We start from the raw sequence: 14301 nt of genomic DNA, 5'->3' as shown, positions 1-14301 counted from the left end.
GCAGGGGGCAGCAGTGTGATCGCTGTGTGTCGGTGTAGTTGTATGTGTGGCCGGCAGGGGGCAGCAGTGTGACCGCTGTGTGTCGGTGTAGTTGTATGTGTGGCCGGCAGGGGGCAGCAGTGTGATCGCTGTGTGTCGGTGTACTTGTATGTATGCCCGGCAGGGGGCAGCAGTGTGATCGCTGTGTGTCGGTGTAGTTGTATGTGTGGTCGGCAGGGGGCAGCAGAGTGATCGCTGTGTGTCGGTGTAGTTGTATGTGTGGCCGCAGGGGGCAGCAGTGTGATCGCTGTGTGTCGGTGTAGTTGTATGTGTGGCCGGCAGGGGGCAGCATTGTGATCGCTGTGTGTCGGTGTAGTTGTATGTGTGGCCGGCAGGGGGCAGCAGTGTGATCGCTGTGTGGTTGTATGTGTGGCCGGCAGGGGGCAGCAGTGTGATCGCTGTGTGTCGGTGTAGTTGTATGTGTGGCCGCAGGGGGCAGCAGTGTGATCCCTGTGTGTCGGTGTAGTTGTATGTGTGGCCGGCAGGGGGCAGCAGTGTGATCGGTGTGTGTCGGTGTAGTTGTATGTGTGGCCGGCAGGGGGCAGCAGTGTGATCGCTGTGTGTCGTTGTAGTTGTATGCGTGGCCGGCAGGGGGCAGCAGTGTGATCGCTGTGTGTCGGTGTGGTTGTATGTGTGGCCGGCAGGGGGCAGCAGTGTGATCGCTGTGTGTCGGTGTAGTTGTATGTGTGGCCGGCAGGGGGCAGCAGTGTGACCGCTGTGTGTCGGTGTAGTTGTATGTGTGGCCGGCAGGGGGCAGCAGTGTGATCGCTATGTGTCGGTGTAGTTGTATGTGTGGCCGGCAGGGGGCAGCAGTGTGATCGCTGTGTGTCGGTGTAGTTGTATGTGTTGCCGGCAGGGGGCAGCAGTGTGATCGCTGTGTGTCGGTGTAGTTGTATGTGTGGCCGGCAGGGGGCAGCAGTGTGATCGTGGGTGTCGGTGTAGTTGTATGTGTGGCCGGCAGGGGGCAGCAGGGTGATCGCTGTGTGTCGGTGTAGTTGTATGTATGGTCGGCAGGGGGCAGCAGGGTGATAGCTGTGTCGGTGTAGTTGTATGTGTGGCAGGCAGGGGGCAGCAGGGTGATCGCTGTGTGTCGGTGTAGTTGTATGTATGGCCGGCAGGGGGCAGCAGGGTGATCGCTGTGTGTCGGTGTAGTTGTATGTATGGCCGGCAGGGGGCAGCAGGGTGATCGCTGTGTGTCGGTGTAGTTGTATGTGTTGCCGGCAGGGGGCAGCAGTGTGATCGCTGTGTATCGGTGTAGTTGTATGTGTGGCCGGCAGGGGGCAGCAGTGTGATCGCTGTGTGTCGGTGTAGTTGTATGTATGGCCGGCAGGGGGCAACAGGGTGATCGCTGTGTGTTGGTGTAGTTGTATGTGTGGCCGGCAGGGGGCAGCAGTGTGATCGCTGTGTGTCGGTGTAGTTGTATGTGTGGCCGGCGGGGGCAGCAGTGTGACCGCTGTGTGTCGGTGTAGTTGTATGTGTGGCCGGCAGGGGGCAGCAGTGTGATCGCTATGTGTCGGTGTAGTTGTATGTGTGGCCGGCAGGGGGCAGCAGTGTGATCGCTGTGTGTCGGTGTAGTTGTATGTGTTGCCGGCAGGGGGCAGCAGTGTGATCGCTGTGTGTCGGTGTAGTTGTATGTGTGGCCGGCAGGGGGCAGCAGTGTGATCGTGGGTGTCGGTGTAGTTGTATGTGTGGCCGGCAGGGGGCAGCAGGGTGATCGCTGTGTGTCGGTGTAGTTGTATGTATGGTCGGCAGGGGGCAGCAGGGTGATAGCTGTGTCGGTGTAGTTGTATGTGTGGCAGGCAGGGGGCAGCAGGGTGATCGCTGTGTGTCGGTGTAGTTGTATGTATGGCCGGCAGGGGGCAGCAGGGTGATCGCTGTGTGTCGGTGTAGTTGTATGTGTGGTCGGCAGGGGGCAGCAGTGTGATCGCTGTGTGTCGGTGTAGTTGTATGTGTGGCCGCAGGGGGCAGCAGTGTGATCGCTGTGTGTCGGTGTAGTTGTATGTGTGGCCGGCAGGGGGCAGCAGTGTGATCGCTGTGTGTCGGTGTAGTTGTATGTGTGGCCGGCAGGGGGCAGCAGGGTGATCGCTGTGTGTCGGTGTAGTTGTATGTGTGGCCGGCAGGGGGCAGCAGTGTGATCGCTGTGTGTCGGTGTAGTTGTATGTGTGGCCGGCAGGGGGCAGCAGTGTGATCGCTGTGTGTCGGTGTAGTTGTATGTGTGGCCGGCAGGGGGCAGCAGTGTGATCGCTGTGTGTCGGTGTAGTTGTATGTGTGGCCGGCAGGGGGCAGCAGTGTGATCGCTGTGTGTCGGTGTAGTTGTATGTGTGGCCGGCAGGGGGCAGCAGTGTGACCGCTGTGTGTCGGTGTAGTTGTATGTGTGGCCGGCAGGGGGCAGCAGTGTGACCGCTGTGTGTCGGTGTAGTTGTATGTGTGGCCGGCAGGGGGCAGCAGTGTGATCGCTGTGTGTCGGTGTAGTTGTATGTGTGGCCGGCAGGGGGCAGCAGTGTGATCGCTGTGTGGTTGTATGTGTTGCCGGCAGGGGGCAGCAGTGTGATCGCTGTGTGTCGGTGTAGTTGTATGTGTGGCCGCAGGGGGCAGCAGTGTGATCCCTTTGTGTCGGTGTAGTTGTATGTGTGGCCGCAGGGGGCAGCAGTGTGATCCCTGTGTGTCGGTGTAGTTGTATGAGTGGCCGGCAGGGGGCAGCAGTGTGATCGCTGTGTGTCGGTGTAGTGTATTTGTGTGTGTCGGCTCTGCTGTGTGTGTTGTGTGTCGGTGTAGTGTAGCTGTGTGTGTGTGTTTGTGTAGTTTACACTCTGGAGCGGCGGCGGCAGAAGATCTCGGATTTCTCCAGGTCTTCCCGGGAGAAGCTGCTGCAGCAGCGGGAGAAGATGTTCTCGAAGTTCACGTCTATCCTGCAGCAGGCAGTGGAGGCGGTGAGTGACCGGCGCCCAGAACTTCAGCCCGGGGACCGAGCAATGGCCTCCAAGCAGCTAGGCCGCAGGCCGGGGACTCTCCTGTGGGTGGGCCCGGGGATCAGAACAGGATCCCGGAGATGAAGGAGACGCTGAAGGGGCGACACTGAGGGATGATGTGGCCGGAACTGAGGCCGGAGCCAATGGCAGCTGCTTCCTATTCACTCCCTGTAAACAGCGATCACTATACAAAGATACACCGTGTCCCACACAACACAATCTAACACTGTATACAAGGCAACACAATGTAACACTGTATACAGGACAGCGCAATGTAACACTATACAGGACAACACAATGTAACACTGTATACAAGACAACACAATGCAACACTGTATACAAGACAACACAATGTAACACTATACAGGACAGCACAATGTAACACTGTATACAGGACAACACAATGTAACACTATACAGGACAACACAATGTAACATTGTATACAAGACAACACAATGTAACACTGTATACAAGACAACACAATGTAACACTGTATACAAGACAACACAATGTAACACTGTATACAAGACAACACAATGTAACATTGTATACAAGACAACACAATGTAACACTGTATACAAGACAACACAATGTAACACTATACAGGACAGCGCAATGTAACACTGTATACAACACAATGTAACACTGTATACAAGACAACACAATGTAACACTGTATACAAGACAACACAATGTAACACTATACAGGACAGCGCAATGTAACACTGTATACAAGACAACACAATGTAACACTATACAGGACAGCGCAATGCAACACTATACAAGACATCACAATGTAACACTATACAGGACAGCGCAATGTAACACTATACAAGACATCACAATGTAACACTATACAGGACAGCGCAATGTAACACTATACAGGACAGCGCAATGTAACACTATACAGGACATCACAATGTAACACTATACAGGACAGCGCAATGTAACACTATACAGGACAGCGCAATGTAACACTATACAGGACAGCGCAATGTAACACTGTATACAAGACAACACAATGTAACACTATACAGGACAGCGCAATGTAACACTGTATACAAGACAACACAATGTAACACTATACAAGACAACGCAATGTAACACTATACAGGACAGCGCAATGTAACACTGTATACAAGACAACACAATGTAACACTGTATACAAGACAACACAATGTAACACTATACAGGACAGCGCAATGTAACACTGTATACAAGACAACACAATGTAACACTATACAGGACAGCGCAATGTAACACTGTATACAAGACAACACAATGTAACACTATACAAGACAACGCAATGTAACACTATACAGGACAGCGCAATGTAACACTGTATACAAGACAACACAATGTAACACTATACAGGACAGCGCAATGTAACACTGTATACAAGACAACACAATGTAACACTATACAAGACAACGCAATGTAACACTATACAGGACAGCGCAATGTAACACTATACAGGACAGCGCAATGTAACACTGTATACAGGACAGCGCAATGTAACACTGTATACAAGACAACACAATGTAACACTATACAGGACAGCGCAATGTAACACTGTATACAAGACAACACAATGTAACACTATACAGGACAGCGCAATGTAACACTATACAGGACAGCGCAATGTAACACTATACAAGACATCACAATGTAACACTATACAAGACATCACAATGTAACACTATACAGGACAGCGCAATGTAACACTATACAGGACAGCGCAATGTAACACTATACAGGACAGCGCAATGTAACACTGTATACAAGACAACACAATGTAACACTATACAGGACAGCGCAATGTAACACTGTATACAAGACAACACAATGTAACACTATACAAGACAACACAATGTAACACTATACAGGACAGCGCAATGTAACACTATACAGGACAGCGCAATGTAACACTATACAGGACAGCGCAATGTAACACTGTATACAAGACAACACAATGTAACACTATACAGGACAGCGCAATGTAACACTATACAGGACAGCGCAATGTAACACTATACAGGACAGCGCAATGTAACACTATACAGGACAGCGCAATGTAACACTATACAGGACAGCGCAATGTAACACTGTATACAAGACAACACAATGTAACACTGTATACAAGACATCACAATGTAACACTATACAGGACAGCGCAATGTAACACTATACAGGACAGCGCAATGTAACACTATACAGGACAGCGCAATGTAACACTATACAGGACAGCGCAATGTAACACTATACAGGACAGCGCAATGTAACACTATACAGGACAGCGCAATGTAACACTATACAGGACAGCGCAATGTAACACTATACAGGACAGCGCAATGTAACACTATACAGGACAGCGCAATGTAACACTATACAGGACAGCGCAATGTAACACTATACAGGACAGCGCAATGTAACACTATACAGGACAGCGCAATGTAACACTATACAGGACAGCGCAATGTAACACTGTATACAGGACAGCGCAATGTAACACTGTATACAAGACAACACAATGTAACACTATACAGGACAGCGCAATGTAACACTGTATACAAGACAACACAATGTAACACTATACAGGACAGCGCAATGTAACACTATACAAGACATCACAATGTAACACTATACAGGACAGCGCAATGTAACACTATACAGGACAGCGCAATGTAACACTATACAGGACAGCGCAATGTAACACTATACAGGACAGCGCAATGTAACACTGTATACAAGACAACACAATGTAACACTATACAAGACAGCGCAATGTAACACTGTATACAAGACAACACAATGTAACACTATACAAGACAACGCAATGTAACACTATACAGGACAGCGCAATGTAACACTATACAGGACAGCGCAATGTAACACTGTATACAGGACAGCGCAATGTAACACTGTATACAAGACAACACAATGTAACACTATACAGGACAGCGCAATGTAACACTGTATACAAGACAACACAATGTAACACTATACAGGACAGCGCAATGTAACACTATACAGGACAGCGCAATGTAACACTATACAAGACATCACAATGTAACACTATACAAGACATCACAATGTAACACTATACAGGACAGCGCAATGTAACACTATACAGGACAGCGCAATGTAACACTATACAGGACAGCGCAATGTAACACTGTATACAAGACAACACAATGTAACACTATACAGGACAGCGCAATGTAACACTGTATACAAGACAACACAATGTAACACTATACAAGACAACACAATGTAACACTATACAGGACAGCGCAATGTAACACTATACAGGACAGCGCAATGTAACACTATACAGGACAGCGCAATGTAACACTGTATACAAGACAACACAATGTAACACTATACAGGACAGCGCAATGTAACACTATACAGGACAGCGCAATGTAACACTATACAGGACAGCGCAATGTAACACTATACAGGACAGCGCAATGTAACACTATACAGGACAGCGCAATGTAACACTGTATACAAGACAACACAATGTAACACTGTATACAAGACATCACAATGTAACACTATACAGGACAGCGCAATGTAACACTATACAGGACAGCGCAATGTAACACTATACAGGACAGCGCAATGTAACACTATACAGGACAGCGCAATGTAACACTATACAGGACAGCGCAATGTAACACTGTATACAGGACAGCGCAATGTAACACTGTATACAAGACAACACAATGTAACACTATACAGGACAGCGCAATGTAACACTGTATACAAGACAACACAATGTAACACTATACAGGACAGCGCAATGTAACACTATACAAGACATCACAATGTAACACTATACAGGACAGCGCAATGTAACACTATACAGGACAGCGCAATGTAACACTATACAGGACAGCGCAATGTAACACTATACAGGACAGCGCAATGCAACACTATACAGGACAGCGCAATGTAACACTATACAGGACAGCGCAATGTAACACTATACAAGACAACACAATGTAACACTATACAGGACAGCGCAATGTAACACTATACAGGACAGCGCAATGTAACACTGTATACAAGACAACACAATGTAACACTATACAGGACAGCGCAATGTAACACTATACAGGACAGCGCAATGTAACACTATACAGGACAGCGCAATGTAACACTGTATACAAGACAACACAATGTAACACTGTATACAGGACAGCGCAATGTAACACTATACAAGACAACACAATGTAACACTATACAGGACAGCGCAATGTAACACTATACAAGACATCACAATGTAACACTATATAGGACAGCGCAATGTAACACTATACAGGACAGCGCAATGTAACACTGTATACAAGAAAACACAATGTAACACTATACAGGACAGCGCAATGTAACACTGTATACAAGACAGCGCAATGTAACACTGTATACAAGACAACACAATGTAACACTATACAGGACAGCGCAATGTAACACTATACAGGACAGCGCAATGTAACACTGTATACAAGACAACACAATGTAACACTATACAAGACAACACAATGTAACACTATACAAGACAACACAATGTAACACTATACAGGACAGCGCAATGTAACACTATACAGGACAGCGCAATGTAACACTATACAGGACAGCGCAATGTAACACTGTATACAAGACAACACAATGTAACACTATACAGGACAGCGCAATGTAACACTGTATACAAGACAACACAATGTAACACTATACAGGACAGCGCAATGTAACACTGTATACAAGACAACACAATGTAACACTATACAAGACAACACAATGTAACACTATACAGGACAGCGCAATGTAACACTATACAGGACAGCGCAATGTAACACTATACAGGACAGTGCAATGTAACGAGTGACTATGAGTCTGTAGTTTGTGTTGGTAAATGGTGATAATTGGTCCGCGCTCCGCCGCCACCCGCCCCCCCCCCCCCCCCCCACTCGCTGTTTCTATTATTTTGGGGGATTTCACGGCGTTTCCTCGGTCACTCAGAATAGAAACCGTCCGGAATCTTCACCGCGTTCATTCAGTCGCTCTCGTCCTTGATCGGCATCTTTGGCGCAACTGTCAAATCTGTGCCGACTTTTGAAGTAAATTCTAGTGAATTTGTTTACCCGTCGGCTGCGTCGCCCCTTTTTTTTTATACATTTTGCCCACTTTTTAGAAATGTCGAAGTTGTACATTTTCGACTTTCAATGCCAGAAATCTGACGAACTAGCAAAATATTCCCCAATTCTTTGCTCCCGTTTCCCGTTCTCTGAGTGCAGCCTGCAGTGTAAATGATGGGGGGTTTATTTTGGTTGTCATGGTGACGCCCCAGATGTTCTATAGATTTTTGCCGCGCTCACATCACTTTACGGCCATGTAGTTGAGGTATATATTACAGAGGACCGGTCCCCTCTCTAGTTTAGTAATTATACGTGTTCCCCATGATATAACTCTGCCTCCAGCCGTTCCTCTGTTATTCCTCTAAGAAATGTAAGAATAATTTGACAACTGGGTGTAACCAATTCCTGTGTTAAAGGGGGTTGTCCCTACAGTCTCGTTGTGTCAGCCCTGATTGGACAGTGTCAGTCTGCAAGGACACACCCCCAACTAATATCACCCAGTTGTCAATTTATTCATATATTTCTAGGAAGATTAACAGAGGAACAGAACAACATTAAATTCTAAAAGAAAGAAGACTGCAGAATTGTTACTTCATAGGGAAAACAGTTATTTCCTAAAACAGACAAGTCCGGAGAGGTGACGGCTCCTACTAAGAACGGGCACAATAGAAGTATATATATATCTCCTGCAGAACAGGTATACAGACGTACAGAGGGTTTCTAGTCACACGGATCTGATTTTTTGAGGGTGCCACTTATTTTTTTGTATTGAGGATATGAAGTTTATTTTGCTTCTTCGGAGACAGATAGAAACCTTCGCCCTGCAGATAACGACATGGAACATACGACGGCGCCGTCAACACATTGATGTCTATTGTTCAAATCAAGTTTTTGTCTTAAACATATTTTTTATAATAATTATTTGGTGATTTCGTTTTTTTCATTTTCCATGTCAATATTTCTATTAGAAATGAAAATGACTGACATCTTGCAGTTTTCTCACTGATCCTCACAATACTTTGACCCTTCCTGTTCTGTAGTGATCGCTTCTCCGCATCCTCTCATTATCATCCCTGGCAGGATTACACTGACAGGTAACACCTATATATATATATATATATATATATATATATATATATATATAGATAACACAGGATCCACCATTCATAATAGACTGACCCTTCCTGTTCTGTAGTGATCGCTTCTCCGCATCCTCTCATTATCATCACAGACAGGATTACACTGACAGGTAACACCTATATATAGATAACACAGGATCCACCATTCATAATAGACTGACCCTTCCTGTTCTGTAGTGATCGCTTCTCCGCATCCTCTCATTATCATCACAGACAGGATTACACTGACAGGTAACACATATATATATAGATAACACAGGATCCACCATTCATAATAGACTGACCCTTCCTGTTCTGTAGTGATCGCTTCTCCGCATCCTCTCATTATCATCCCTGGCAGGATTACACTGACAGGTAACACATATATATATAGATAACACAGGATCCACCATTCATAATAGACTGACCCTTCCTGTTCTGTAGTGATCGCTTCTTAGCATCATCTCATTATCATCCCTGGCATGATTACACTGACAGGTAACGCTTCTACTATACAGCTGGAGGCAGATAAAATAGGATCGAATCACTGACAATATGAGATGGAGACCGCTCGCCCCCCACCTCTCCCTGCACAAGTCACAAAGCATGCTCACTACATTCTCCCATAGAAGTCAATATTAGATGAGAACAGCTCACGTCCCTCGCCTCCCTGCACATTGACCTCTACAAAGGTCAGAAAGCATGCCCACTACATTCTCACATAGAATTCAATAAGGCAACTCCAGACTTTTCAGTTTTCTTTGTGGCTGCTGTAAAGCAAATCTCTGAACTGCTGTTCAAAGAGCAGAGCAGCAGCTCAGGCAAGATGGCCGCCCCATAATCATGTAGAGAAAGTAGAACAGAGAAATCTACAATCAGAAAATCAGAACAGACGTCTAAAAAGAGAGAGTTCCGGCATGTGGTTTAAATTCCCTTTAACCCATTCCTGACTGTTTTTTGACGTTGATGTATAAAAGGTCACGAGCGCTCGTTCTATAAGCAGGAGACGTCACCTGCAGCCCCTGAACGAAGCCGGAGGAAAGTCCCGCCCCGCGCTCTGTGACCATCGCACGATCATAGAGGACGCCCTCTACGGAAACAGTGGCGCGATCCGTCTGCAGTCCTGTATACATTATAGAAGTATAAAATAACGTGATCCCTTCATGAGATAAAAAAGGCATTATTTAGTATAAAATCTATTTTATTGCCTCTACATTACAGAAAAAAGACAAATATTCGGAATCTGGGCGACCGCCACGGCTGAAGAATTAATATAACCGGTTATTTATCGTGAAACCTGAACGGGAGAAAAAAGATACAAAAAAAGTCATCCCCAAAGTCGCTCCCGTATCTATTCACGCCGCAAAAAAAAATTAGTTATTTGTTTGTACCCTCCAAATTGCGCAGGAAAAAAAATACAATTTCCCCAGCGTAAAACAAGATCTCGTACGGTCACATCAACGGAAAAAAGTTATGGCTGCTGCAACGCAGAGAGGAAAAACCGGAAAAAATGTATCTGGGTGCTAAGGGGTTAAAGAGAAACAAAAAGAAGACAAAACATTTACTGTGACCAGAGGAGACGACTATAGACGTCAAGAATGAAAACCACCATTCTTTACACTGCAGGCGGCATCTAGAGATCTGGAGAATAGAATAAATTAGGAAGATGGTCTTTATTGCATTGTGAGTTGAGGGGTTGTCGGGCGCGGAGCGGTTTCTCACACGGATGACGTTTACACCGGACAGGTCACCAGTATATGATCGGCGGGGCCTGACGCGTGGACCCCGCACCGGCTGTTCTGGCTGCTGCCGGGCACCGGATGTTCATGCCGGAAGAAGAGGCTCCGGTCACCGCTCTGCGCCTATTCCAGTGAATGCCGCAGCACGGCCGCTATACGGTGTGCGGAGCCGTCTACTCCCGGCACTGAACACGGCACAACATCCGCAGGCAGACGGAACAGCTGATCGGTGCGCATTGTCCGGGCATGAAAAGCTGCCCCGTGCCCGGACGACCCCTTTAAATACGGATCTAGAAGTGATGGCCCAAATAATGGTGAGCTCGAAAGAAACGGGAGAAATTGTCCGCTTCCTGCTGTGTTTCTGGCATTTTGCAGCGTTGTGATTTATGGCAGTAAAGTGCATTACATCATTGATCATAGTGTTGTAATGTGGCCCATGTAATGCACCAGAGTGAGAGCGGCCCCCCATTATAATACATACAGGGGGTCCCAGGCGGCGGACCACGCCAATGACAACTATATTCCCATAATAGAGGATATGGACTGGGGTTGTTGTGGGGAGACAATAAAACCTGCTCCTACTTCTGTGACGTCTCGTCATTCGCTCTCTGCTGAGATTGGGGAGTTGGGGCCTGATCAGGGGTTCTGGATTACGGGGTGCCGGATTAGAGGACTGTCGCTCACATCAATGTCTTGTTCTTTCCCTGCAGTTGGCTCCTTCTCTGCCGTTACAAGAAGACTTTGTGTATCACTGGAAAGCCATCACCCATTATTACATAGAGACGTCCGGTGAGTGACGCTCCGCGCGCAGACTCCATGTTGTCTTGTTGTCGTCCTCATAGTTGTGTTTATTGCGCGGTTCTCGTATGTGCCGGCTCCTATTTTCCGGTCAGTGTCAGACGACCATAAAGCAGAATCCTTCCCGTCACCGAGGACGTTCGTACACCAGACATCCAGTAGTCACGGCTTTTTCTGCCTGATTCTCCTCTTAAAGGGGTTGTCCGGAGTTAGAGTATATAAGCTGCTTTCTTCCTAAAACAGCGCCTCACCTGTCTATGGGTTGTGTCAGGAATTGCAGCTCCATTGAAGTGAATAGGGCTGAGCTGCAATACCACATACAACCTGTGGACAGGTGTGGCGCTGTTTTTGGAAAAATGCAGACATGTTTTTTTTTCTCCCTTTAATGAGAACCCATCACTATGACAGGCCGATTATAATAAGTACATCAGTGTGATCCCTAATCGTTATACTGAGGGGGGGGGGGGTGGTACACCCACTAATCAGACCCCCAATGAGCCAAATGGGGTCTTAAAATAAGCACTTCCTTGTTCCGGGGAGTCATGTGTTGTATCACATGATCCTTCTCAGCCAGTCAGCAGCTCTGGAAAGTATCATGTGACCTAACACCCCATGACTCAGGAGTCACAGACGCCGTCACATGATCCTTCTCAGACCAGATCACGCGGGTCCCCTCCTGCCTCCTCTCCTGTAGGTGACGGCCCCCCTGACCCTGGGGGTTATGCTGTGGTGTAAACCGTCTCATGGCAGTGGCCCCGTTGTGATTATTGCTACGGGCCCTCTGCACCCTCCCCTGGGTCCCAACAAACAAAACGTTAAGGTGGCGATACATACACGTTAGATGAGTGTTGGCCGAAGCGCTGGATTTTGGCGGCACCAGCCGACCGTGTAATGTGCTCGGTGCCCTCCCGACGCTCCACTGACGGCAGGTGTCGGGGAAGAGGGGGATCGGGCTGTTGGATTTTAACACGTCTGATTTTTTTGTTTGTAAGAAGATTCCAGAGGAGTCTGACGGCAGAATATTCCCTTCACCCTATTGAGAACACGTTCATAGCGGGAGAAGGAAGGAAGAGCCGTCAGCCTGCTGCTGTCTAATGTGTATGGCCGGCTTTACGACCCTGCTGTCTTTAGGATCAGTGTTCTCCCGTCTAAAGGGGGTCTCCGATTTGGACAATCACTACTTGTTGGAAGGTCCCTTGAAAATAACCTGATCACAAAGTCTCCCGCTGCTGGGACCCCCAGCGATCAGCTGTGATCTGTGGGGAAACCTGGCAGTAAGTGTTCAGTTTCCCTGCAGCGCCACCACCGGGGAAATGAAGTATTACAGAGTGTCCAATCATATCAATGTATTGTCTGTGTACAGGACGGGCCCTCCAGAGAGAGAGACGCTCCTTGTAAATGATGAGGATCCTGAACAGAGGACCCCCCCCCCCCCTATTACCCCAGAATTCTCTTATGTAGTGTATGACATGGGCTTTCTGAAGTGGACACCCCCTTTAATATGCCTCCTGTAGGTGGCGCTGCTGGTGTTTATGGCATGAATTAACCCTGTAACCTATAAATCTGTCTCGTCCCCCGGATCAGATGACAAAGCTCCTGTGACCGACACCAACATCCCGTCCCACCTGGAGCAGATGCTGGATATTCTGGTGCAAGAAGAGAATGAGCGCGAGTCTGGAGAGACGGGGCCCTGTATGGAATATTTACTGCATCATAAAGTCCTGGAGACCCTGTACACGCTGGGGAAGGCAGATGTGAGTCCCGCTCCGCCACGTGTCCCGTTATAATGGACGAGGCGTTACCCTGAGGGCTGGTGGGCACCGGGCCACGTTTTATGGCTTCTGGAAAGTAAGATTGGGGTGATCCGGCATCTCCGGGACTTTGGATGTTCCAGACCATTGTATAGAATGTTTAACACTGAATGTTTTGGTGCAATAACCCAGCGATTCCTCATCGTGAATATTAATGAGCTGCTTTAGTTTTTCATGGTTTTTCTGGTGACCGTGTCTTGTGCTGTCTCCCCAGTGTCCTCCGGGTATGAAGCAGCAGGTGCTCGTCTTTTATACAAAGCTTTTAGGAAGGATTAAACAGCCCCTGCTCCCCCATATCAACGTGCACCGCCCCGTCCAGGTAACCAGAGCCGCGTCCTCATCATACATCACATGTACATCTGCTGTTTTAGCCTGAATTTCTGTCTGTACACCGTGCCGTCTCCTCCTTTCCCATTCATAAGTGGCATTTAAAGGGACAGTCCACTTTTTTCGGGTACAAACTTCCTGTTAATAAGTCATGCCCAGCACCTTCAGATAACCGCCATGGCAGCATACACTTCAGAGCTGCACTCACTATTCTGCTGGTGGAGTCACTGTGTACATACATTACTTATCCTGTACTGATCCTGAGTTACATCCTGTATTATACTCCAGAGCTGCACTCACTATTCTGCTGGTGGAGTCACTGTGCACATACATTACATTACTTATCCTGTACTGATCCTG

At 47.4% G+C, this 14301-nt stretch overlaps 1 protein-coding gene across 1 annotated transcript in view; it reads left to right on the top strand.

Annotated features, from left to right (window-relative positions):
• The first annotated feature begins 2722 nt into the window (after positions 1-2722).
• The window catches only part of FHIP2A (FHF complex subunit HOOK interacting protein 2A), a 32147-nt gene continuing 20568 nt past the window's right edge, over positions 2723-14301 (top strand). The window contains exons 1-4 of the mRNA XM_075849206.1: positions 2723-2969; positions 11716-11794; positions 13388-13557; positions 13829-13933. Of these exons, the coding sequence (XP_075705321.1) occupies positions 2925-2969; positions 11716-11794; positions 13388-13557; positions 13829-13933 (399 nt within the window). The 5' untranslated portion in view covers positions 2723-2924. The remainder of the gene's footprint in view (positions 2970-11715; positions 11795-13387; positions 13558-13828; positions 13934-14301) is intronic.

This window comes from Rhinoderma darwinii, unplaced genomic scaffold (genome assembly GCF_050947455.1).
Source record: "Rhinoderma darwinii isolate aRhiDar2 unplaced genomic scaffold, aRhiDar2.hap1 Scaffold_705, whole genome shotgun sequence".
Lineage (NCBI taxonomy): Eukaryota > Metazoa > Chordata > Amphibia > Anura > Rhinodermatidae > Rhinoderma > Rhinoderma darwinii.
This window is presented reverse-complemented; position numbering and strand designations above follow the sequence as displayed.